This window comes from Sander lucioperca, chromosome 10 (assembly GCF_008315115.2).
Source record: "Sander lucioperca isolate FBNREF2018 chromosome 10, SLUC_FBN_1.2, whole genome shotgun sequence".
In the NCBI taxonomy this organism is placed as follows: domain Eukaryota; kingdom Metazoa; phylum Chordata; class Actinopteri; order Perciformes; family Percidae; genus Sander; species Sander lucioperca.
Genome location: NC_050182.1, coordinates 4,926,013 through 4,953,510, shown reverse-complemented (window position 1 = coordinate 4,953,510; position 27,498 = coordinate 4,926,013). Strand labels below are relative to the sequence as shown.

Sequence of the window (27,498 nt, the reverse complement as noted above, 5' to 3'; positions counted from 1 at the left end):
CCCAGGAGACCGGGGTTCAGTGGTGTAGTCTACGTGGTACACAGGTATAAAGGCAGTTACACACCAACCAGACGGCTGACTGTTGGCAGAAAAGGCCAAAAAAAAGTGCCTCGGAACACACCAAAGCGACGAGAAGTAATACGTCTCCATAACAGCAGGCGGCGCTAATCTGTATTGTCGCCCAAAAAATGAAAACCGGCAGCTGATTGGATGAACGGGTCACATGGATCTGGCTGCTGCTTCCGGATTTTGGATTTTTCAAACAGCCATTACTGGCGACTCATTCAGATTACGATCTCATGTTGTACTAAAATAGTTCACCGAAACGTGTTTCTGAAAACATTTTAAGAGAGAAATAGGCCGTGCAGTTGCTGAATCTGTCTTCATTTCAGATCGACAAAGGTCAGTTTAAAAGATTAGTCAGATTTTGAGAGGCTTAGTCACGCTCATCCCCCTTGCCGTTTCCGGGTGAGTCCCAACTGCCCTGTCTCCGACTGAGCATGTCAGGTCGGCCAAAATGAAGGCCGACGGCTCCTCCAACGGACGACGGCACAGAACACACCGAACAGACTTGAGTCACTGACCTCGCCAGACTGTCCAACGGCCGATTATTGGCCCGGTGTGTAACTGCTTTAAGAAAGCTCCAGGATTTCCATATACCCACTTAAAAATGCCCAATGACACGCAACAACATACTTTATTATATTTTTGATATATTTTGAATTGTCATCTGTGTTTCTTATTCGCATAGACTAAATAAAAGTATTCCCACCGTAAATTGGTGCATAAAAGTGTATCCGAATGCAGGAAATGAAGTCTTTGACGCTCAAAATAACCCTGGGGGAGGACACCCAGACCCCCCACTATGATATGCCTCCACTCCCCCAAAGGCAGATTCTGGCCAATATATTTATTTACAGTACACCCACTACATTAGACTACACCACTGCCAGGGTTCATGTTCCTATCTTGTCCCACGTGTCACAGAAAAACACATTTTATAACCCCACCCACAATTTTCCTAAACCTAAATGTCCCGTTCTTTTGCCACGTCGTGCAGTACGTCCCGAGCCAGAGCGTCAAAAGTGACGTCAAGAGTCCTGCTGCTAAAGGAGACTTTTAGCGTGAATAACAAACGCCACATGCACATGACCAAGCGTCTGTATTTTACACAATGGGGAGAGTGAGAATGTGTTGGATTCACCATGAGTGGATTTATGGATGATTATTCTCAATGGGCACTGACACAAACTTCTATCACAAACTGCTATCACTACAGAAATGTTGCTGTCAGTCGTGATGGAATAACTCAAGTATAGTTCCATGTCTCTTAAAGTTGCTTCGTCAGACAGCCCTTCATGACGAGGAACTGAAGCAGTTATCTCTGCTCTCTTCAAAGCCACCAGACTCCTTTGACAAAAAGTAATTTTACAATCGCAAAAACACAAGAGTTGCTGCTCTACCACTGCCTCCATCGCTTTGTGCGACTTTGGTGAATTCAAACCAAACCTTTATAACACCAAAGACACAATAACACAAAGAAACTAACCGATGGAGGCAGTGGTAGAGCGGCAACTCCCATGTTCTGAGAGGTAAAAATGATTGTTTTTGGCAAAGGAGTCTGGCAAGTGTTTGAAGTGTTCCAGTTCCAGGTAGATCCATTCAAGTCAATGGTTAGTTATTGATGCTTTTTGTCCTTCCTTCTCCTCATTGGCATTAATCACCCCTCATACACAGGCCCTGAGGAGACCATATCTAACAAGGACACCCGCTTTCGTCGCCTGTTTGATCCTGAAAGTGAAACTGTAAATTACGCAGTGAGAGACAAACCCCCATCTGGATTGCAGGCATTAACCCCTTCTGCCGTGATTGCTACAGTCATTAAGCCTTTAAGAAGAAGAAGAAGAAACTAATAATGACCAGCCTTCATCATAACCAGCAGAGACTTGATTGCACTTGCCTCTCTCTCACATTTTATAAAATGACTTCATTATAAAACCCTGTAACAGTAACACTTCGAAAGGAGAAAAAAAAAAAAACATGAATCGATCAATTTTCTAAAAAACGCCATTTCTTTCCGTCAATATTTTGCTCTATGATGATCTCTGACCGGATATCTCATTTATCCGTGATCATAATATATATTCACTTCAATATTAAATGATACAAATGTATTTTTCCCAAAAAAAAATCCAATTTTGGGTTCAAGACACTTTGAATTCACATTGAACCGTTTAAGTGTGACTGCAGCTTTCATCTGTTTGATTGTTTTCATCATGCTAGCCATCTGATTTAGACCAATCTAAAAATGTTTGGACTTTTAGACACAATGCAAAAGCGAAATAACTGAACCGACAGTGACATTTCTATTGTAACTAATCAATTTAACATGAAAAATGTAATCACAGAAAATCCCCAAACATTAGAAGATAAAGCACATACAAAAAAAAAACAAAAAAAAAAAAACACCTTATGCCTCTGCATGGTTTTGAATGAAAATCATTTATTTATAATAAAAGAAAATTGGTTTACTATGAAATTGTAACCGCTTTTAAATGTCATATTTCTATCGACTGGAGGTTTCTGGCTCTGAAGGAGTCCGTTTGTCTTTGGTTTGAACCGGCAGCTGAAATTCTATTCTGTAACCGTGTCTTGGTCTGGTTTAGGGGACAATTACACAGCATCTTTCATCATATAGACATATCACCCAATGCAGTCTTTTCACTCGCAGGCCTGTAGCACAGAGCGACGCAGCTCTAGATCGACATCTAGTGTCGAAAGCTGTCAATGACACATAACACCTATACTGGAAGGGAGGTTTTACATTTTATTTCTTTTTTTAAAAGTCTTACACATAAAAAAAACAGACATGTGGCAGTTGAATTTAACACGCCGTTGAATTAGTATTTTTTATTTTATTTTTTTTTACAAACTTGAGTGCTAGGATGTTAAAACCTCAGTGCGTGTGTGTGACATACACAAACACAGTATGTGCACTGAGGGAAACAAAACAAGCAAATTCATCACCCTGACCTGCACGTATGCTCCTGTGCGCGTGTGTGTAAGATATTGTCTGCGTGTGTGTGTGTGTGTGTATATGTGTGCAAGTAAGATACTGTGTCCTGTGTCTGTGTGCGTCTAAGCGTTGAGCCTCTCAGTCTCCGTCATCCTCACAGCCTTATCCTTATGATCCTCCTCGTCGTCGTCTCCAGGCACCTGAGACAGACAGGAAGACAGAGACCGACATAATTGAGTTTCTAGACTTTTACGACCCCATCTGCTCTCAAACATCCCTCCATCTTCCAGACTGAGTACAGTCTTAATTGTCGCTTTTCAAGGTGCACATTAGTAGCCGCTGCCTGGTTTCATTGATTTTTCTCGCCGTGCCATTTGTCTAAATGTCAACGTCGTCCAGGTCCCTCTGAAGCGCTGCATGTACAGTATTGTGCATTTGCCCTTTGTTCAAATGCATATTAAAAAAACTTAAGGATGAAAAACTGCAGAAAAAATTACTTATTATGCAAGCAGAGGATCAATCAAGTTTTTTTTTTTTTTTTTTTTTTTTTTAAGAGACAGGTAGTAGTAAACATGGAACAAAAAACATTACATGGTTATGAAAATATTTGCTCAGTGTACTTCATTTCTTTAATGTCTAATTTTTTTTTATGAATTAACAGTTAACAAGTCAAATGATATAATGTTGAGCAATGTTTTTATGTTTTTAATTGAATTCCTTTGTATCAAAAAGTACAACTCTTTTAAAAGTAGACTGGATCATTACTGGAAAGGGTATTTTTTGCCTAATTATGATGCTGATTATTGCTCTTTTGAACAAGCATTATATGCGTTATTTTGTTGTATTGTGTGTTTGGGTTTGTTGTAGTTGGAGAGTCTGGTGTGGCAGATTTATATCCTGTACCAAAAATAAATATATAAAATCAATATAAAAATGCATCTTTTTTGTCATAAACCACAAAAAGAAGCATAAATCTGCATTTCCTTCAACAAAGTTGACATAATAGTCCTATTAGATTGTGCACTTATACCTAACGTACAAAAAACAAAAGCATGGTGAGCCACAGACTGTGTGTGTGTGTGTGTGTGTGTGTGTGTGTGTGTGTGTGTGTGTGTGTGTGTGTGTGTGTGTGTGTGTGTGTGTGTGTTGCATTGTGGGGAAATCTAAATGACGTCAGCCCAAAGCGAAAAGGTGTGACATCACCCAGGACGGACATATTTTGAATGTAAAAATAGGAATTTATGTAATATTGTAAATCTCTTCATTTTATTAGGCAAGTTCCATATCCACAGAGCAACATTTTCCAAATCAACACCATGTTTTAAACTATTCCAAATTGAAACTGACATATACTTTGAGTCTCTTAAATTGGTAACAAATAAGAAAGGTATTTTAACAACCGATAGCTACTCAAAATTATTTAATTAAGAACTCCTGCTGTCATTATCATTAATGTAGTTTGCAAGTCTGTCACTTATTTACTTATGTATCTTTTTATTTGTTTCTGTTTAACTTATTACTTAGATATTATTTGTAATTATTTGTGTATAGTTTTATGTTTACGGACTGATGACTGAATGTTTGTTGGTGACATCATGTGGTGGTGAAGTGTCTCCACCTGGTGGTCAGACAGCAGCATCGTCTCATCAGCATCACAGTCACTGAGCTTCTGATTGTTAGTGCGACGGCGCCATCTGGTGGTCGACAGATTAAACGCCACATCGGGAGGACGTAACAGGAAAAGATGCTTCACCTACTTCATTTTGTTTAAAAAGTAAATTGCAAAATGTCTTGAGGGTGAAGGTTTATTTTTTTAGGTTTATTTTAATGTTCCATTTTAAAACAATACATAAGGAACTACGTAATTTGATCAGAAGCAAAAATGAATTTGCTTGAAAGACCTGCCTCTTTTAAACCCAGATACAATTTAAATGATTATGTATTATTGAAAAGTTTAGTCTCCATAGAGTGGCTTGCATAAGTTTACACACCCATGCTAAAGTTGACTAAAAAGAGGAATAAAAAAAAAAAAAAAAAAAAAGGAGGACAAATCCAACCTTTAAAAAGGACACCAATTTTCTTTGTGAATGAATAATGTATCGTAAATAAATAAAATGTTCTTCCTTAAAATACAGGGGGCATAAGTAAGTACACCCCTATGTTAAATTCCCATAGAGGCAGGCAGATGTTTATTTTTAAAGGCCAGTTATTTCATGGATCCAGGATACTATGCATCCTGATAAAGTTCCCTTGGCCTTTAGAATTAAAATAGCCCCACATCATCACATCCCCTTCACCATACCTAGAGATTGGCATGGTTTTATTTCAGTTAGCCTAATAGCTGGTTTGATTTGCATTGAGAGATGATTTTATGGAAAGAACCACATGTCAATCTCTAGGTATGGTGAAGGGTATGTGATGATGTGGGGCTATTTTAATTTCTAAGGAAATTTATCAGGATGCATAGTATCCTGGATCCATGAAATAAAAACTATACCTGCCTCTATGGGAATTTAACATAGGGGTGTATGGACATGTCCCCTGTATTTTAAGGAACATTTATTTACAATACATTCATTCACAAAGAAAATTGATGCGCTGCATTTTTTTTAAGTTAAGACATTACAATCAATTTCCAAAAGATGTTTTTTATTCCTCTTTTTAGTCAACTTTAGCATGGGTGTGTAAACTTATGCAAGACACTGTATATGGAGAACTTCGGAAACTGGCAAAGATACTTCATCTTTGTGGTCAAATTAGAATAGAATAGTTTGTCATTGCTTTGCAGACAACGAAAAGCAGTATTCTTGAGAATTAGCAGTAAAATGTTTCAGAAACTACAGATGGGTAAAATAAAGGGTTATCTGGTTGCGTTGAACTCACCTCCCAGTAGATGTTGTCCTCAAAGCAGATGGTGTCAGGAGGAGCCCCATAGATAGGAAGCTTCAAAAGGAAACCTGTGCAAGAGAAGACAACTTGGCATTTCATATTTTCTTATGACCTCTGTTTGGAGAAAGTACAGTAAAGAATGAGCTGATTAGAGCTTCAACAAAAAAACACAAGAGTTTTCAAAAGACAGAATCCTGCCAGCTGAGAAAATAGCACCTGCATGCTCATTACACAATAAATAAATTACAAAATAATTATGTCAATGAATCTTCCCAGCAAGTGCCGATTCATCTGGAATCTAAGTTTATTAGAGGCTAAATATTATTTAAAAGTAGTTATTTTAGCAGTGTTTCAGGGATTGTATGTCAATGTGGTGTCATGATTCACATTGAAATACAGTTATTGAGGTGCTTTTTAAACAGCTGTTATTTTGAAACAAGACCTCTAATAAACCCCTAACCATATCAAGCCCAGATTTTACACTCTTGTTTGTGAATCAATGCTGTGTTTACTCTGTTGTTCAAATGTCCAGTTTGAAAGTTCTTTATCAGAATAACTATAAATGAAGATGTGACACATACCGACGATAAGCCCTCCCACCAGGGCCATGCCAAGGGTGACAGCGAGGGAAATGGCCTGACGGACACCCTGGTAAGACGCTGTGATGTCTCCCTTTGCCACATCTGGGAACACGTCTTCCATACTGAAACACAGAAGAGGGAATATATGGACAGGGCTTAGTCTCGCTAGGGTTAGGGTTTAAACTCTGATAACAAATTGAAAACGTAGTAACCAACAGACTTTACATAACACTGATCAACGCGTTCTCATGAACGAAAACTTATACACAATATCTATGATATCCTCCGAAATTACGCCGGCTGGTCACATGACGTCTGGTCACGTGACAGTTAAGTTTAGCAGTGGTGGGGGACTCAAGTCGCACGACTTGACTCGAGTCGGACTAGAGTCGCAAGTCTCTCAAGTCCTCAAATTTGCGAATCTAGTCAGACTCGATTTGGACTTGGTATTCAAGACTTGACTTAGACTTGACAGATTGGGAAGCCATAAATAATGCTTGGAATACATGATTATGTAGTTGATGACCGTAGTAAGCAGAGAACAGCGGACAAGACTCACAACATCTTACTTCATCCGTCACTACCAAAGCCACAAAGAAAGGTAATTAATTGGCCGGTTAAACATTAGGTAGAAAGCAAATTGAAAAAGCAAAAAAAAAAATGACTTGACTTGCTGGACTTCTAGCAGGGAATCGACTTGCTTGAGTCTCACCACAGTGACTTGAGACTCGCTTGTGACTTGCACGTGTGACTTACTCCCACCTCTGAAGTTAAGGTCTTTAGAGTTCAGTTTAGCCAACAAAAGGTCATAGTCACAGGGCGACCACAGTTTAGTTTAGTCACCAAAATGACCAGTTAATGTTAGAAAAGCGATTGTGGTTTGGATTAAAACACCGGTCCCCTTAAGTAGTACTCCCAGGACACGAACACGCGTTTCCTGGGTAAAAGTCTTGTGTTTTCCCCTTAACTTCTGAGACACAAACTCCGCTCCCCTGCTTAAAAAGCCCTGTGTTTTAGGACCCACCGATCCAACCCCACTTCCAACGCGGACCTGAGCAAGTTATACAGCGGCAGTCAATGTGGTGCATAAAGTAATAACTACGTGGAATACAGATGAATTACAGTGCATTACTTTTCTTGGTGATATATATGAATGGTTCATGAGAACAGCCTGCACTGACACCACAGATTTAGTGTCTTTTAGCAGCTCCTTGCATGTTGACTTTGCATTAAATGAGGAATGTAAGACCAGCCTGAAGAAAGCAGCCTGAAGAAAGCAGCCATCTGTCAGCGATGTCAAAGAGATATTATCTGCAACTGAGAAAGCTCCTGCAGTAAAACTCTGAGATTATCTTACTCAAGCTGAAAAATGTTGAAATGCGGGACTAACCACTGCTGTAAACAGTAGTTACAGCTTGTCACGGCACACATGCTCAAGGTTAATATCATTTGTAATTCCTATGAGAAAATGCATACAGTGTGCAGCCGAAGCAGAGACTTGAGGTGACACTGAGCCGACCAAGCAGAGTTTCACTGAACACTGATGCTTGATTTTAAACAATGTTTGGCTTTTGCATTCATATAAGTACGCAGACTGACACAGACAGAGACAGAAAGACAGACAGAAACACACACAGACAGACCCACACAGACATTGTCATTGTACATGGAATCATACAACAAAATTGTGAATGGGATAATGTGGTAGCCATCAGGTGGTGAAAACGGCCACACAAGGTGTTTTTTCAAGCAGCAATTACACCTTACATTCACAATAGTGATGGTGCCCTCTTGTGGCCGTAGTAATTATGACGGAGCAAAGCAGAAAGCAAGGTGATAAAGTAGTAGTAGTAGTAACTTTCCGGAATAAACAGAGCTACACATGTTCAGCTTCACATGCTTTGGAAATTGGAAGTGAAGTAAATGACTTTAGCCCAAAACTTTACCAAGTAGTTTTTGTGCCTTAACGTGCCCAAACTCTGACCGGTAGTGTGTTTAAAACCGCTACGTTCTCTGGTTTAGATACAGTACCAGTCAAAAGTTTGGATGCACTTTTCCATTCAAGCGAATGAGACAGCACATATTAAATGTTTACCCTTTGCCATAAACATCTGTGGTTGCCACGGCTGCAGTCACCGCTCCCACAATAGCGCCCAGGACGCCGGGCATGCCGTGCAGGTTGTGAACCCCACAGGTATCTTGGACCTTCAGTTTTTCCTCCAGGATGGGCTGAAGGGGAGAAGAAAAAGAAGAAGAGACAGTGCAGATTATGTGTGACTGTTGTGGATAAAACTGGAGGAGAAAAATCACAGCCTAAAATACACATCTTTCATTTTTAACATTTGGTGATCATTTATCCACCGTTACCAGGGCTGCAACTAAAGATCATTTTCATTGTCGATTAATCTGTGGATTATTTTCTTAATGGATTAGTTGTTTTGGTCTCTAAAATGTCAGAAAATGGTGAGAAATGTGGATCAGTGTTTCCCAAAAAGCCCAAGATGACGTCCTCAAATGTCTTGTTTTGTCCACAACTCAAAGAACTTCAGTTTACTGTCAGAGGAGAGAAGAATCTAGAACAATATTCACATTCAACAAAGCTGCAATCAGAGAATACAGGACAAAATGACTCAAACCGAATAATCGATTATCAAAGAAGTTGGCGATTAACTTAAAAGTTGACAACTGATCAATTAATCTTTGCAGCTCCAACTGTTTCATGAACACTAATATTTTTTGTAAAGGTGGCTCTCAGTGGAAACACTACATTTTCGAGGCAGTGAGTGGTACAGCAGATTGTGTTTGATTGCAGCGGTAATGAAATGTATGACTACAACAGCGCTCTAAAATATCCCAGATCTAAATTGAAATTAAACTGAAACAGGCTTTCTGAGTGCACTGCTGCCACTTTGTTATTAGATTTGACCATTTCAAAGCTATATGACAGCAGAAACAATTGACACTAATAGAATCTTTTTTTAACCCATTAGCTGAAAATGAACCATTCAAAGTCTCCTTGCTCCCCCCCCCCACAAGATCTGCCGCTATGCGTCAGTACCGTCGCTGACTTAAATCATAAAATGCTGAATCATCCTTACGGAGAGGTACTTGTAGCCCAGAACAGAGATGATGCCGGCCAAGAAACCAACGATCATGGAGCCGACCGGCGTCAGCATCATTTCACCAGCTGTTCCTGCTGCGACTCCGCCGGCCAGGGCAGCATTTTGGATGTGGACCTAAAGAGGAGGAAAAGGGTGAGACTTCATCGGCTACATGTTTAATGTCTTTTAATTAAGCATAAAATACAAAAACGTACAGCCCTGCACTGTACCTGGAACTATTGAGTATATTGAGTTCCTGGTTAAGTTTTCCTGGGAATTTTGTGATATAAAAACTTGTTTTTTTACTTCAATATATGGACACAACAACAAAACAAAACAAAAATACTTTAAATGCATAGGCCTACATAATCTAGAAAAGTCAACATGAATAATTTACACCATTATGTTGAGAATTATTTTTAAGTATAATTGCCAACGAGACTGTCGTGCCCCAAAAAAACGACCACGTAAGTCATTTGTTCAAGCAGCAATTACGACTCAGTTACATTAATAGTGGTGGCACCCTCTAGTGGTTGTAGTAAATATGTTGGGTGCAAAGCAGGAAGTAAGGTGATGAAGTATAAGAAATGCATAACCGGAAGTGATGTAAAAAAAACAACAACTGATTAACCCAAACCACAATCTTTTTAACTTTACCAAGTAGATATTGTGCCTAACCAAACTGACCGTTTAACAATGCTAATGACGCGTTTCAAACCACAACTGTTACGTTCTCTGGTTTAGAGACGAGGATGGAAAACGCTCCTTTGGGTCATATTTCCTGCCATGGCTCAGGGCCACGCTTATTTCTGAAACGCTCCTGTGGGTCGTATTAGAGGGAGAAATAAACAACCTGTATTGACGTATGGTTTGGAGAACTTGTTGGAGTTAACGGTTATAAAAACAGTATGAAAAAATAAATCTAATTTAAAGAGTTGGAGACTTTTTATGGTCTCTGGGCGGGATGCATTAAGAGACTTTGACTTGTGACCTCAGTATTTTTAAAGTCCTGGCAATGGCCCCGGTTACAGGCTGACTCTAGCAGTTTAAGAGCCACAAGGTGGCTCAGTGGTTAGCACTTCTGCCTCACAGCAAGTAGGCTCGATCACCAGTCTGGGCAGAGTTTGATCCCCGGTCCAGGCAGGGAGTTTGCATGTTCTCCCCGTGTTTGCATGGGTTTCCTCTGGGTGTTCCGGTTTCCTCCCACCATGTAATTAGGACTACAGTTGAACATTAGCGATCTGGCCAACACTGGCGCATTTACAGAAATGTTGATTAATGTGCATTATCCTAATCTAAATAAATAAATCTTAAAACAACAATTAGAGACAAACTAGATCACTGTGGCTTAAAGGTCACTGAGTGAAGAAAATATGATCATCAGCCAACTTAAAATATTTTTGCACTGTCACATTAAATCTTGCATGGTGCACATAAGTTGAAAAGTCCAAGTATGTTGCGTTTTTGAACTCATCTAAAAATCACAGATGGGAGAGTACAACAAACACACGTAGCTTTTCTGTGCCAAAGACCCAGTGATAACAGGATGAAGTACAGGAAGAGAAAAACAAGCTGATATCATGAACCTCTGCAGCAGGTAATCAAAACCGCCCAGAACACCCAGGGTGCGATTTGCCGGGGGGCGGGATGTGTGGGATTTCCCCCTTTCAGGTCTATATATCCCGGCCTCTACTGAATTATTTATTATCTCTGGTGGGGACAAAATGTATCCCCCCTCAAAGTGATCAATGCTACTTCACCAATAGACCATTATATACCTAAAATAAAAGTATTTTAAACTAAGTAAAGCGCTGTAACGTGAACAGTCTATAGAACGATAAAATCCGAGCGGCAGTTGCTGGTTGAATTTAGCCGCTAAAGAACTCCGGGACGCCGGCTACCAGCAGCAGTTGTTTAGCTGCCAATAGGTGACTGAGCCGGCTACAGGCACCGCCAGATGACGGCCCTTTCAGGGGCCATGGTAGTGGAGTTTAGTCAGAAAATGTGAGCGTTATACGGCGATGAGTTATGGAACCCACGCAACTTCTAGGCAAGACCCGCCCTTCAATAGCATTCGCACGCTACTGTTGGCCAGACGTCCATGCTTACGCAAGGTAACGTAACCTGATTTGTTCAGGTCCTATCCCCTGACCAGTCGGCTATCCTAACCCTAACTACTTGAGGTCAATGCCTAACCCAAACCAATCGGGCTGCTTCGTAGGGCAGGACTTGCCTAGAAGTTGTAATATTAAAGTTCATAAGTAAGTGTTTTGGCATGCCTTAAGTGGCACTTTATCCATGGTATTGAAAGGCAGATTGAATTCTTGCATGTGTTTTGTTGGGGATGTTTTTTGATCATGCACAACAAAACACATGCAAGAACTCAATCCCGCACCCTGCTGGTACCCATCTACTGAGCATCATTGATAAATTGGCGAGGTGAGGAGCCCGCAGGACATTAAACACAAAACTCATCCCAGCGACAGCCTGTACTCCGTTCACCCTGCTGCCGTCTGGCAAGCCATACCGCTGATAGGATACCGATAAGTATCCGCTGTCGTACCACCAGACTACAGAGCAGCTTCTTCTTTCTCTTAGACTGCGAGACTCAGACTCGCGAGAATGTAAAATAACAATAAATTAACCTTGTAAAAATTAATCAACCCATACTAACTTCGCTAAGTTAGCCAGCTGACCCTCTATGATTATATATTAGTGCATTTCTAAGCACACGTTTTCTCAAATAAATCACATTTCCTCGTACAAGGATAATTTCGCTAGAAAATATAATCTATGTGCTTGCAAAGAATTGTTTTATGCACTCACAATCAATCATCATCCACTCAGAAAAGAAACAAATATAACACCTTCTGAGTTAAATTCAATAGTGGCCTTCAAGTACAGTAGAGTGAGTGTGTGTGTGTGTGTGTGTGTGTGTGTGTGTGTGTGTGTGTGTGTGTGTGTGTGTGTGTGTGTGTGTGTGTGTTTTGAGCATGCAGAAGAAACACGTCTTTTTGGGAAAGGTCATTTTGGTATTTGTCTAAGAAAAAAAAAAAAAAAAGAAATCTCCCCCCACAAAATCTGTTTTAATAACCTATTGTTCTGCCCTCCCTAGGTTACTGCTGCTAATTCCCGAAGGTTTGACCACAATCAGGAAAGTCCCATCTTGATATCAGGATGATTTAGAGTTGACATCTGAGCAAGACCGCAATGATTCACTGTTTGACTCACATTAGCCTCCATGTGTTTTTTTTTTTTTTTTTTTGGGGGGGGTGTCTTCATGTGACACATTCAGCTTTTCATTATCTTTGAGTAACTCTGTCATGAGGTTTAAACTATTAAGATCCACCCTGCTGACAAGATTTTAAGATGTTACCAAAATCTTTCTACAGTAGTTCTCTCAGATTCTTGTCTTTCACTTGATGAAGACAGCAAGATAATTATATTACACCTGCTGTCAGGCTGCTATTTTTTTAACCTGGTTGATTGTGAACTAGAAGCCATCATCTTTTACTTCACCAGCTGAGAATCACTTCCTGAGGAGCATTTTGATTCAATTCAATTCTTAAAGTTGGCGATCCAAATCATAGAGAATGTCCTCCGCCAGGTAGTTATGACCAGGGTTGGGTACCGAAACCCGGCTCCACTATGGAACCGGATCCTACGCAACCGGTAGGAATCGGACCGGATTAGAACGCAAATTTCGGGTTCCTCATTTCGGTTCCACTTAATGTGTCGACTGTAATATTTTCCCTCTGTCACTCCGAAACGGACGTAAAAATATCACACTTTCTCTGTAGTCTACTGTTAGCTAGCTACCGTAAATGTAGGCTACTTTTAAAATGCCGTATTTTCCATCTGGGCTCACCAAAACGGATGTAAAAGCATATTACAGCTACCACATCTGTAAAAGAGCCTTTCTTTGAGGTCATTTTTCAGTTTTTCCAAGAATCGGTTTAGGAATTGGAATCGTTTTAAAAGTACTGGTTCGGCATCAGAATCGTAAAAATCAAAAACGATACCCAACCCTAGTTATGACGGGAGCAAAGCAGGAAATAAGGTGATTAAACATAAGAGTGCCAACTTTCCACATAAGGGTTCTCCCGGCAGGGTGGGGTTCCAGTCTGGTTTGAAAATTAAAGTAAACGTTGAATTTTTTTTAAATTACTGAACGTCACGTTTAGCGTACTTCCGGAAGTGAAGTACTCTGATTTTAACCCAAACCGCCATCTTTTTCTAAACCTGATCAAGGTTTTTTTTGCCTAAACCTAACTGCGACCAGTTTAAGACACGTTTAACATCTCAACCTTTACATTCAAAACTGCAAGCGTTACATTCTCTTGTTTAGATATGAGGTTGAACTCCCGCCACCACTAGGGGCATAATTAATGAAACGCTCCTGTGGGTCGTATTAGAGGGTAGGAACAAACGTCTCATATCGTCGTAAGGTTTGGAGGACTTGTTGAAATCATAATCGTGTGTCCTCACCATGTCCAGCTTGCCGTCGTGTGCTGTGACGGCGGACATGCCGTATGTGGCCAGAGTGCAGGCTGCCAGGGAGTAGTAGGTGTTCATGGCTGTGCGGTGCTGGTCGTCTCCATGAGCTGTGACGGCAGAGTTAAAGCTGGGCCAGAACATCCACAGGTAGATGGTACCTGAGAAGCACAGCAGTTAGGACAGCATTCAGTTGGTTTATCTAACTATAAATAAGAACTGATCTCATATTGACAAGTCCGGCTGTCTCTGAAAGGAGCACATGCTGCTGTTTAATAAGTAAACTTGTGTTTTAAATGCAAGTTTGGATGACGACATCAGGACTTAAATTAAGGTAAATCCCAGTTAAAGGGGATGAGATACAGCCCCATTTTTGCTATTACTTTTTGCACTTGTATTTGGTATCAGAGATGGTACAAAGTCATTGTTTTTCAAGTCCCAAAACAAGCCCAACAAGTCGTAAGGCCAGTCAGAGGGCTACACTTTTGTGGGCTAAACTGTGTTTGTTTGCTAAACAAATTATTATGCGCACCTGCACCTCTGGACGAAACGTGCCCTACAACAAATCAGAGCAACGGAGCGAGGTAGGCCTGTAGGTATGCACAACACATGCAAGTTGGCTTGGTCTGTTTTTGAAACAAATGGCTAACTGGTCACATACTTTCTCAAATAAGTTAAAGAAATGTGTTTCTGAAAACATTTCAGAGAAACAGGCAGAACGGTTCCAGAATTTTGATTCATATGCGATCTAGCATCGCCCTTTGACAGTTTGATCCCAGGTTCGTGAGTCTGGGTGCTGGATGCAGTATGCCAGTAATATTCGGTAACTACGTTCAGTCAGCATGACGCTCCTCTGTCATCTTAAACCCGCCCTATGTGAGATAAACAGTTGAGACTGGTCCACCTGGGGCCTGGCCAGCTGGAAATCTGTCTGAATGTGAGGCGGGCCAGACGTATCTGCCAGAGCCAATGAAACATGAGCTTGCAGATTCGTCTGGTTCCTGGGCTAGACAAACTCACCCTTTCCTGCAGCTAACACAATGTGGTTGGCTTTACGGATTGATCTGCAATATATCTGTTGTCTGGAAAATAAGACTTAATTGTCACACTCTTAAGTAACATAACCCTTCATCTAAAGGATTGGAGTGGAAAAAAATATCCAAAAAGGCTAAAAAGCAGTCGTGAGTCATAAAGTCAAATTCATTTTGAGTTAAGTCATCAGATTAATGAGACAAGTCTGACTTGAAGTCAAATCCCATGTGTCCAGTCACACTTCTGTTTGGTATCAAACAAAACCAATGTAGAGCAGATTCATACTCAACTATTTACAGTATGGAAGAAAAGCATTGCTGCACTGATCGCAATGGGTTTGAAGGTTTAAGTGTATCACACCTATGAACACACCCTCGACACCCATCTGTGATGTAAACATGCACAGCTGTATGTTTTGAATTGCTCAACTACAAACGGTTGGACAGAGCATGAAGCAACCACTCAATTGCAACACAAGCAGAATTGTCAGTCTTAAAACTGAAAAACAATCTTCTGGAAAGTAGACACTAACTTTCCAGCGTTGGTAGACTTACCGATCATAGCGAACAGGTCAGAATGGTAGACAGAGCAGTTTTTGTGTTTGCTCTTATCCAGGTTGGGCCGGTACAGGACTCGGGTCACCGTGAGGCCGAAGTAGGCTCCAAACGTGTGGATGGTCATGGAGCCTCCGGCATCCTTGGCCTGAAACAAAGATAGCCACAATCTTTGTTGAAAACAGGATATATTTTATGAACAGCGATAAGTTTTTTTTTTTTTTTTTTCCAATCTTTGCTGTTAATCAGTCCTTGCCGACTGTGCCGTTTTGCACTGCAGATCACACAACAGACATCACATTATAGTATAGTATGCGTTTTTTGCAACTCACCCCCAGAATGGACAGCAGGATGAACTCATTGACTGCAAACAGTGTGACCTCGAATATCGCCATGACCAGCAGCTGGACAGGGCTGGTTTTCCCCAAAACAGCTCCAAATGAGATAAGCACAGCACCAGTGCAGAAATCAGCATTAATCATACTGAAAGAAACAGAGTTTGATAAAGACATTACTACAGTAGGTAATAAGTAGGGCATGGACAACTAAAATGTAGCCTATAATGTTCTGTCAGAAGTTTTCACTTCAACTCGATGGATATTTCTGAAGTTGTATATATATTGAGTTGTTGTCATCAAGTGACAAAAGTTAAAATCAAGTATAAAGAGAGAGTGACATGTTTGTGTCTTTGTGGACTTTCCAACATGTCTCAGGATGTTTGCAGACCTGCTCTAAAATGTAAGCTTAAAACAACCAGTTAGTTTACAGATTTTGCATGGTCAACATATTGTTTGTACAGTATGTACGGTATGTGTCAGTGGTGTGTGGGCATTCATACATGTACAGTATGATTATATACCTCTCCACCCCGATGTGGATCTTGCCTCCATGCATTCCGTGGAAGAAGCCCTGCATGAGCGTAGCCCACTGCAGAGAGAAGGCTGCAATCAGGAAGTTGAAGCCTACGCTGCTGAAGCCGTAGCGCTGCAGGAAGGTCATGAGGAAGCCAAAACCGATGAAGATCATCACGTGCACATCCTGGAAACCTGCACAACAGAGAGAACACCAGCTGAGAATATGGAGTTTCATGTTTTCTTGTTTCATGTAGTGAAGAGGCAAAATGGACCCAGAAGGCAGAAAGACCGAGAGTATGTTGACCAAAACATGAAATAAAAAGTAGAATGAAAAACTAATTACACAAGTGGAGGTCCACAAGGATCAACTAATTGATTCCTCGACTTACCACTACACCGCTAAATCTACTAAGATGTAAATGTCCATTTACTTGGAAAAAAACCGTGTACAATTCGATCAACGGCTATTTACAATTGTAAAGTAGAAGGGCACTCTGAGAGCTCAGACCTCCACCAAGGCCTTCCCTATCTCGCAATGTAAACGTTTTGACTTGAGGGGGGGGGCGTTCATATGAACTTTCCCAGTCGGAAACTCATTTTTGTGATTCTGATACCACTTACAGCACAAATGCCCTATCTTGCAGTTTTAATGAAAGTAAAAAATATTAGACCCACCCAGTGATTCAGATCCGCTCCAAAATCGAACGGGTTCTTGGCCCATGCTGCACCCTTCCACCATGTTTTATGAAAATCAGGCAAGTAGATTATCCGTAACACTGCTGTCCTAATAATAGGCCTAGTTGTTAAACTTTTAACTTCCCGCTTTGTCCCTTTTGATTTTAACCTTAGAGTTATTGTAAGAATTATTAAAAGATGAAAAATAAATGTTCACCAACTCGTTCAATGAAAAGCCTCGTGGTAAAGTGCAAAGAGCACTTCAGTGAGGATACCAGTCATTTAGATTGACCTCATATTTGCTCTTCAAAACACCTCTATCAACAAAACACCAGATTACTGCCAACAACAACTACAACTGAGTCACTTGAGGGCTTTGTCATTGAAAACAGACTCTGAATGAGCGCGGTTACATAAGCTTTAGTCAATGGGAACTTCATGTTCAGCTGTGACTCAGCCCTGTACAGCGGTCTTCCTTACTGATATTCATGTTTTGAAACTCATTACTTAAACAAATTATCATCTGAGTCTATTGCCAAAATATAGTTGGTCCACCGTGTAAATGACTGGATAATGAACTCTCTCAACGTGCAGACTGATGTCCACTTCCACCCTCATTGTCTTGGTTAGAACAGTTTGTGAGCACTGCTTTCTAATGCTCCTTATTTGTCCCAAACTACCACAAACAATATTGTACTGTGCCATGGCTGCTGTCACCATGGTGACCGTTCATTGGCATGGCCGGCCGGAGGTGTTGCCAGTGTCCCCATTGGCATTTTGGCCCAGATACATGCACTGATATCCCGGAGGACCCCATAAAATCAAAGCAATGACAGACTCTGCTGGGCAGAATTAGAGTCTCTGTCATTTGAGTAGTGATGAAGCTAAACTAATATTATCTGCTGATGTTCATTAAAATTTGACCATTTGCAGGGTGAGGAATTTCAACAAAATGAGATTGTTGTATTTAAGCTCATTTTGACCATCATGGGAAAGTAAAACTGATTAAATCTGTGCTAAAGAAAAAAAAAAAAAAAAAGACAGTTCATATCATCTCAAAACAAAACAGCCTTAGGGGTTAGGTTATTAAAAAGTCAGCAAATATGAAAATATCAGCATGGCTGGATGCCACTCTGGCAAAGAGGTAGAATATAGTTTGTTATTCAGAGTAAACAGGCTAAGATAAAATGTAATAGAATTTGTAACTAATTAAAATTGTAAAAAAAAAAACTACCCTCTTGTTCAATTGAGACTGGACCCTTTGAAAAACGGTCCCATAGGTTGTTTGTTTAACCGCCAATTACGTCTCATATGAACGTTTAAAGTGGTGGCGCCCTCTAGTGGCCTCATAATTATTGCGGGAGCAAAGCAGGAAGTAAGGTTATGAAATTTGTGTCCCTGATTTTGAACTACCCCACAGTCCAATTAAGACTGTTCTCCCCTGGAAAACGCTCCCATAGGTTGTTGTGTGACCTCTGTTTTACTTCAGGTGATCTGCTGCACATCAGACTTCTGAGGCATATTTCCAGTTGACAAAACATCCTTATCTCACAGGTACGTATAGGACACACAATGCATTGAAACCACCAACACAAGTTTGCCCAATAACCTGGAGTGTGTGAACTTGCCTGTTTATTGTACAATTGTTTCCAAGCGTGCAGTAAGGATGGAGGATGGAGGTTGTGTAAACAACACTGAAACATGAAGGTGCACTTCTGTGTCAGCTCCGGTGACAATTAGGGTGTCGGATTACAGATTGTCTGAAGCCATTGACCTACCAACTTCCAGTACGTTTCTCATCTTTTGACCGGACAGATAAGGACTTTTGTCTGTCAGGAGTAACAGCAGAAGTGTGGTTTGTTTAATGAAAACATGTTAGGAAACGGGCTGAAGTGGACAGTTGGGTAAGTTAAATGTTGGACTTTGACACAAGCAACTGCAGGTCTCTTGTGTTCTACCAACTGTCAATATTGATTGCTTTCATTCCTGACCATGGTCTAACTAACCTTGACAGTAGTTCAGTTGCCTAAAGGCGGATTTATGGTTGTATGGAGGCTCGACGCAGAGCTTACGCCATAGCCTACGTAAGTGGGCTGAGGTTTACTGAGTGTGTACCGATTGAGTGCTGATTCTGGGGGCATAGACGAGAAACAAATTGTCTCCCCAAGGAAAAGGTAACCCTCTCCTTGATTTCATGTTGTTTATGGAGAAGGAGAATCCAGAAATTAGTAGAGGGAAATGCACACACACACACTTAAGTAGTCTACCATCTACAAATCAGGTCATGCATGGAGGTTTGTGAACCTGAATTTCTAGTTTCAGGGCTCCTCCTACAGCATTTCTAGCTGCCATCACACGCATGACTGAAACAAGGTGTGTCAGTATGAGTCTTGTCTCCGTGCCAATGTCAGATGACATTCTCATGTTGGTTTTAGAAATGGATACAACCGCTCTTGTGGGATTTTGATTGCACTATTGTAAAATAGTTAAAGATAAATTAATAACATCATCCACTTCCCACATGGTCTTCAAAACATTTAGAAAAAATATTTTGTGAAGGATTAATCATTTTGTGCATCTTTTATTCATTCCCTTATTGTTCCCCTGTAACATCTTAATTCTTCTTTTTAATGCATCTAAAATCATTTCAACCTGAGAAGAAAACCATTATGGGAAACAATGAATCTGAAAATGAATACTGAATGTTAGGAATCCGTTACATTCCATTCTGTGAAAACTATGAACAAAGCCTCTCTCATCCGTTTTGATGATTTGTATCATAAATTTGCATCACAAATTGTTACTGTTCTGTTTTCCGAAGACCCAACCTTGAACCAATCCTCCTTTCCTCTGAAGCCCATTTCTTATCCATCTACTCTCAAATCACGTTCAAGTCAAGTGAATGGAGCGATTGTTAGAAAATGTATATTTCCTTTTGTGTAATTAACAGCATTGGAACACTGAACTGAACTCTGCCTCGTGTCGCTGCAGGTTGTTCAGCCCGAGGTTGTATGCTTTACTTTCAGGTGAACAGTTCAGTGAGTGACAGTTAGCTGCCTGCAGGGCGAAGGGTTGCATGTTGGGAGATTTAAACAATGTTAAGAGCACATCCGTCTCTCTCTAGATTCTCCGCATTGTCTGCTCTGCCCCGAGACGCCACCCCACACACCTGAGAGAGAGAGAGAGGCGCCCAGGTAACATCTGACAGTGTCTGACCTGTGAAGAAACACCCCCACCAACCCTCAGTCATGTCACCTAACTCTTAAGGTTGTTTTGTTAAGGTGGAACTGTGAGGAGATGAGGGGCTCAGTGAATTGTATTACAACATGTTCTAACTGTTACAACTGCAACAAACAGAAATGTAAAAAAAATTTAAAAAAAGCAGTGGTTGTCTGCAAAAATGTTCAGTAGTTTTCATGAAAAATAGTTCATTAGTTGTTTTTACTTAATTTATGTGGCATTATGTTTTTCAAATAGCATTTTTAGAAGATATCCACATTTTTTTTTAAGAAAAGGATTGTATGAAAAACAAGTTCTGACATCTGAAGTCTGAAATTCAAACTACACTGCTATATGTTCATTGTGGGCAGAACATGCAGCCTTGTATTGATTGGTTAAGATTAGCCAATGGTATCAATGCTAGTAATGGATGGATTATGAGACAATGGGCCCCTGGGCACAGACACCACCTCTCCTACATAAAGACAGACTTTGTGAAGCTTTTGCATCTTTTTGTGGCGTTTTGTTTTTTTCAACCCGTAAAATACTGACACTTGGTCACTGGCTCTCAGTGTCAGATACCGACGCAAAAGGCCCCCTTCAGCGCAGGACTTTCACCCAGCAGATTGGGGTTTGGGTCATGTTCTAGTCCCGCGTGTCACTTAAACATACTTGTTATGCCCTGCGTCTGACTAAGATGCAAAAGGAGACTTTTTGCGTCTGTAACTACGCCAAAGGACGCTGACCAAGCCTCGGTTTTGGACACATTGTGTCGGGAGTGAGACTTTTTTTGTGTAGTCATTTTGCATCTTTTCATGGTTGTTGTGCATCTCTTCGGGTGACATTTTGCAGGTGAAGGCCAGGGGGGTTCCCCAGGCCTGTGAGGTCCATTCAGTAATCCATTCATGTCAATGTGGAAAAACAACTGTGTGCAGTAAGTTTTAATGGAGAAATGTATTTTATCAAAAGCTGTAATGAGCATTTTACCGCCTGTAATCAGCACCCAATGTTTCCCCTCTGGCCTGTGAGGGAATAAAGCTTTTTTTTTCCCCCTACACCATCAATCCATAAAAACCGTGAAATTAACGATCAATGGATCTGCCTCCATGGGACGGCAGCGGACTGGAAGTCATCTCTAGAAAATGTTCACTCAGAAAGAAATGGGGCGCGGCCCAATTAGGGAAACCAGAGAGCTCAGCAGCTTCTCATCGCTTCACACAGAATACAACATTTCCCCTCGACAAGTTAACAAAAACGTATGTATCCTGAATACGTAAATGAGATGTGGCATGCATGCATGCAAGAACGGCATACTTACAGTAAAAATCACAGAGGGAGCGTGTAAGAGGAAAGCATCATGTTAGTGCTAGAGAAGTTAGGCATTATAAGAGAAAAACCATTTGGAAATTACAGTAAAATGTGATTATTCTTCAATGCTAAAAACAATACAGGAAACGGTTCCTGCCAAAAAGACAAAAATGACTATAGTATTTGGTTCTAGTGCTTAAGATTGCCAAAAATTCAAGCTTCAGGTGGAATAAAAGTTACCACTCCTTTGTTAAGTGTTTTTTTTTTTTTTTTTAAACTTGAATCACGATCATGATGTTGGGATTATATTTAAAGACTGACCATTATGGTTTAAAATCGTGGCTTTTGCACTAGAGACTAAAAGCTGCATTATCAACAGAAACTGAAAAAAGAAAGAACATTTTGACTTTCCAAGTTGTATTTAAACATTTCTTGGCTTGGTTATGATCCAGTTCCTGGAAAGGTATAGAGGTGGAACGGCATCAGGGGGATTGTAATCAATGTGTTTTCTCCAAAGAAAAATACACAAACAATAAAGTTGATAAATTGACAGATTAGTTGTACTGTGATTAGTTAAATGCTTTTTTATTATCTTGCAAGAAAATGCAATGTGCTTGAAGCACTTTAACACCCTGATCACGAAAATCTGCACCACTTCTGTTTTATTAAAGCACCCATTCCCATCAATGCTACTGTAAAAACTCATATTAAGACACAGATTGGGAATCAAAGCATCCTGACCTCTGACCCTGCACCTCTAGACGTCTACTCACTTGGGTAGCGGTAGTAGAAGTCGTTTTCATACTCGGAGTGGATCTCGGACTCGGCGTGGCCATTGTGCTCAGAGTGGCTCTTGTTCCCATGGTTGAGCTTGTTGTGCCATTCCCTGGCGTCCGTCTCGTCGTCGTACTGCACCAGAACACCGAAGAGGATGATGAGGATGATCTCAAGGATGAAGCAGATGATCGGCAGCTTCAGCCGCATGTTGGTCTCTGCGCCCGTCATGTTTTCCTCCCCGTTGAGCAGAGGAGAGGCTTGCTGAGGCTCGACCTTGAGGGACAAAAGGGGAATAAATGATCCAGCACAGAGAGGTTAGACACTTTGTCCGTCTCTCTCTCTCTCTCTCTCTCTCTCTCTCTCTCTCTCTCTCTCACACACACACACACACCCCGGGATGTCCTCGGTGCAGAGACAGGAGGCTGGTGTGTGTGAGTGTGGAACAGGCTCAGACACACAGAGCTGGTCTTACATTTGTTTTTGTTGGGTCACACCTACTGTAATAGACCTGCCTCCCCCATGAATAATGCAGGGGCACTTTCAGGCCCTCCCCACTGCTACACAACTTAAGGTGGACTAGTTTAAAGTGCTTCAGCTCACCTTATAAAAATCAATATAATCCATCACTGTGTGTGTGATGTCAGGATTCTTTTTCATAGTATGCACAAAAACCGCCAGCCAATTTACTGCACTCAATTTACTAATCAGCATATTTAATGTGTATGAGAGTGCTAGCGTATTTTTATCATATAATGGCCAGGTCATGAAAATACTTCACTGAAGCGTTTTGTGAGAGAAAGAGAGAAAGGTGGATGCGCTCAGAGCAGACAGCTGTCAGCGAGCCTGTACGGAGATATGAACAACCTGGTGTATCTGTGTGCCATGGAAACATATCCCGAATAAGATCAAAACGGGATAAGCCTCATGACCGCAATATTAATGTCCATGACAAGTGGGTTTAGCTTAGCAACCGGTTTATACCTATCGAGTTGTAAAAATGAACATTGTGATTAATAGTGGATGGGTTGTTGGTGAAATAACGTATACTTACTGAGAAAGTTAGTACTGTGAACAGAGCAGAGAGCAGAACGGAGCTGCTGTCGGCTGCCGCTCCTGTGCGCATTTACGCATCTTGCGTTGCACGTGTCATTGGAAAAAATAAAATGTAAGCACAGTGCGTACAGGAATATGGCTGCAGGCGCCAGTGGCCACAGCCATGGCCACACAGCCATTTTAAAATAGTAGTCACCTCTTGCGCTCACATTTATTTTCATTGCTTTTTTTTTTTTTTTTCCTCAGGATTGGTTGATTTCATTTCTCAGACACGCTGTCCTTTCAAACATGCATTGGGCTACCTACAAACAATTTAAAGGACACATGGTTGTTGTTTCACATGCATATATGTTTCTTTAGTTGTAGTGTGCACATTAAGTTACTTTGGTTTCGTCTGTTTTTCTTATAACTGTGATTTCTTTTGAGCTCACCATTTTTGAAATCCGTAGTCTGAGAGGGTTCCAGGCAGTAGGATGGGCAACAGAGTGGCACCTGGAGAAAGAGCTCTTTTATAGGGGAGTTGGCCTGATTGGACACTACCACTACTCGCCTTGTCATGGGGGAGCTTTATTCTTTCTTTAGATTATTTTTCTACTTGATTAATGTTATATTAAGTCATTCTGTTTTGGTTAACGTTGAGCAAGGTTTATATTTTGTGGAATAGGTGTTTGTTTTGTTTTGATTGTTATTTGTAGTTAAATTAGTACTAGTTCTATTGTTAGTTTATCCTTTTGTGTTCAACCTGGTATATATATATCCCCTTTGTTTCAGGTCAGGTGACGTTCAATTTCAAACGGGTGTTCACCGTTTTGCCACGGTTTCCCGGTTGAATGATATGTTTCCTTGGAACGTGTGCAACTGCTTTGATATGTTTTCTCTGGTTTGGTGTGTGTGTGTCTCTCGTTTATTGGATGTGTCCCAGGTGATACCCAACAGTGTTGCCACAGTTACTTTGAAAAAGTAACTTAGTTAACTTTACAGATTACTTTATTTTAAAAGTAATTCAGTTACTTTACAGATTACTTGATTTTAAAAGTAACTAAGTTAGATTACAAGTTGATTTATTAGTTACATTCAGCAGCTGCTGACAACACCCCCACAGCCTCAACATAAAAATGACGGTTTACTGTGAGGCAGCTCGGCATTGCCAGTAGTAGGGACCTTGTTTATTATCACATGAAACGAAGGCGAGTCAACCGTGTTTAAAGGCAGCATTTCCTCTACAACATACTGCCCGACCAACTTTTCAACTCTCCCCCACTTAGGGACTGTTCATTATTTAATTAAGGGGCCACCGGAGAAGTTTTGTGGCCTCTAACCTAAAAAGACATGACCCTCCCCTCGTCAGTAATTATTTTCCTATGACCCTCCAAAACAATTTGAAAAAATAGGAATGACCCTCCCCTCGCATGCAAGTTTGCACTTAGCAAAGAAGTACAGATACCATTTGATTTTTACAGCCATGACATACATGAGTTAACCTCTGCTTTCTCATCTTACACATCCCACTCCTCTGTTATGGTGTGGTGGCCATTTCAGTAGATTTACTCACTAACATTGTTGTGGAAACACAATAAGCATGGAAACTAGATGCACACTTCCTGCATTACTGCATTACTTCAAATACTAAGTTACTCCTCTAGTAAACTAGTATTCATATGAAATAAAACAATAAAACATTGAGACCATTCAGCAAAGGACGCTGGGATATAACCAATTCAACACTGGTTGCTATGGACTTGTCACTATCGTCATTGTATATTTTAGCACGTAGGTAAAGCTGCCAAAGCTGAACATTATATTCCAAAACACATATGTTTATTTTTAAAGTTTTTAAGTTACATTGTAACAATTTAACAATTCGCCCTTATGAAATCCAATCGCGGCACGGCTGTTGTGGAACGCAATAGACAGACGCTTAAATTCAACTAAAATCTAACAGTGAACAATCAGTGTTGGACCTACAGTCTGTTGAGATGCCTCTTCAAACGCAGAAACCAAGCGCAGTCTCACCATAAAACGTTAAGACACGTTGAGAAAAAGATCCGCATTTTGCCGTAATCCAATGACACGAAAAAAAAAGTAATCCACAGCGATCAGGAGATCCACAAAAAGGTAAATGATACGGTGTATCCAGCAAGGCCTATACGAGCGTCACATTCACCAGCCAGCTCCAAACAGGTGAACGAGGCCTCTCCACTTCACCGTTTAAACAAAGTGGAATAAACGTATAAAAGTCCAAATCTACACAAAACCCGCAATCAATTAGTAAGCTGACATCACATTTATATACATGGCATTTAGGAAACCTTTATTGCAACGTTGGCACGGTAAGATGTCCAGACTAGTGCAACAGTAAGTTTTTCCGTCCTGCTGCTCCCATCGTCAGCCAGGTAATATTTTTTTACTAAAGCAGTATATGAAATCAGATGTATTACCTACCATCATTTAGTTGTTTTGTGTTATTTAAGATATTTATTTAATATCTGGTCATGCCAGATGTAATTATTCCACTAATTTTTTAAACAATGCAATTACCTGTTTGAGCCACCAGGGGGGGCAGTGCACGTAGTGTTTTTGTAGCTAGATAGCACTTTGTCGCCACCAGCACAGAGTGTACACCGAACCTTAATATTGCCATCTTTAGCGGACACAAGCTCAAAATAGTGACTGTATTTCCAGCTAGAAAACGCGCATCTCTCTCCTCCCTCCATTGTTGTTTACGTTTGTGTCGCTGCGTGGTACACATTAACTGTCCACATGCTGAAAACGTGACTTGTCGTCGCATACGTGACTTCACTCCCCAAGATGCAAGAAGAAAGTAAAAACAATATATATTTTTACTAAGGAAAATGACAAAAATAGTAACACACAGTGACTTGGATAAGTAACTTTAATCTGATTACTGGTTTGGAAATAGTAAGTAGTGAAAAAAGTGGTCAGATTAGAGTAACGCGTTACAAGTTACAAGTAACGCGTTACCCGGCATCACTGATACCCAATCAGCAGAGATGTGCATGTAAACTCTTGGTAATAAAATGGCAGAGCGCTTGCGCACAAAACAGTGTGTTTAATGCACCTCCGCTTCAGTTTAAAAAAGTGTGTTGCTACGTTTTGTCGGGGCTGAACATGTGCCTGTTAATGGCTTTATTGTTTGTTTTTGTTGTAAACCGTTTCATTTAGTTATTTTTGGTTAAATAAAACCCTCCTTTTCAAAACCTACCAGTGACTCCATGTGCCTTCCTGCTTGGTCCCTCACAATGTGATAGGAACAATTTTTTGGTACAACCCATTCTCATGAATGCGTCCATGTAAAATAGTTCGAAAATGTATGCAGAGCAACTGTCATACCCTACGAAACTAGGAGGCCGCCGGCTACAGTGGCCAGCTACAAGCTCCATGACGCCGAGCAGCAGTTGCTAGTTGTTTAAGCCGCTACAGAGCTCTGCGACGCCGGATGGTGCTCTGGCATATCAGCGGTAGTTGGTGGTTCAGCTAACCCGAGAATACGTGACTGTGAGCTGTGTACAGAGCACCACAAGCTCCCGGTCGTTTCGGCAGCAATTACGGTTAAGGTTAGGCGACAAAGATGAAAGTTAAAGTGCTCATATACGATAAACGCAAAAACAGTAATAAGCCTGACCAGAGACGATTGTTGACAACGCTAGCGTGGTTGGGTCATAAATACTGACTTGATGAAGCTTTTATAAAAAGAACATTGAAAGGACACAGATGACATTTACTTTAGTACAAAAAACAATCTGCAGGAGCTTCAGAGAGCCAAATTCCGGAAGACAAGTTTGACATTTTCTTGTTCCAAGCTCACAATGTCTTGTAGATCTAGATAGGGAGATAGAGAGTGAGTTATTTTTATATTTCTAAGAGCTGCAGCCACAGTTTGATGTAAGCTGTCATGGCTAAACATACAAAGAACATCATCAACGA

General features: G+C 40.7%; 1 protein-coding gene and 1 long non-coding RNA gene across 2 annotated transcripts; one reads left to right on the top strand and one right to left on the bottom strand.

Moving 5' to 3' along the window:
• Window positions 1–2,918: 2,918 nt before the first annotated feature.
• rhbg (Rh family B glycoprotein) lies at window positions 2,919–23,058 on the bottom strand. Its single transcript, XM_036006291.1, has 11 exons — window positions 22,882–23,058; window positions 22,497–22,837; window positions 16,527–16,713; window positions 16,000–16,150; window positions 15,668–15,815; window positions 14,076–14,242; window positions 9,585–9,722; window positions 8,582–8,715; window positions 6,487–6,608; window positions 5,900–5,973; window positions 2,919–3,216 (listed from the first exon to the last, which is right to left on the bottom strand). The coding sequence occupies exons 2-11, from the start codon at window positions 22,726–22,728 to the stop codon at window positions 3,139–3,141; spliced, it is 1,431 nt and encodes a 476-aa protein (XP_035862184.1). The 5' UTR covers window positions 22,729–22,837; window positions 22,882–23,058; the 3' UTR covers window positions 2,919–3,138.
• On the top strand, window positions 13,369–27,295 carry LOC118496082. The gene is made up of 3 exons (XR_004898559.1): window positions 13,369–13,618; window positions 23,556–23,558; window positions 27,286–27,295. It is a non-coding gene; the product is annotated as an uncharacterized LOC118496082 (long non-coding RNA).
• Window positions 27,296–27,498: the final 203 nt, after the last annotated feature.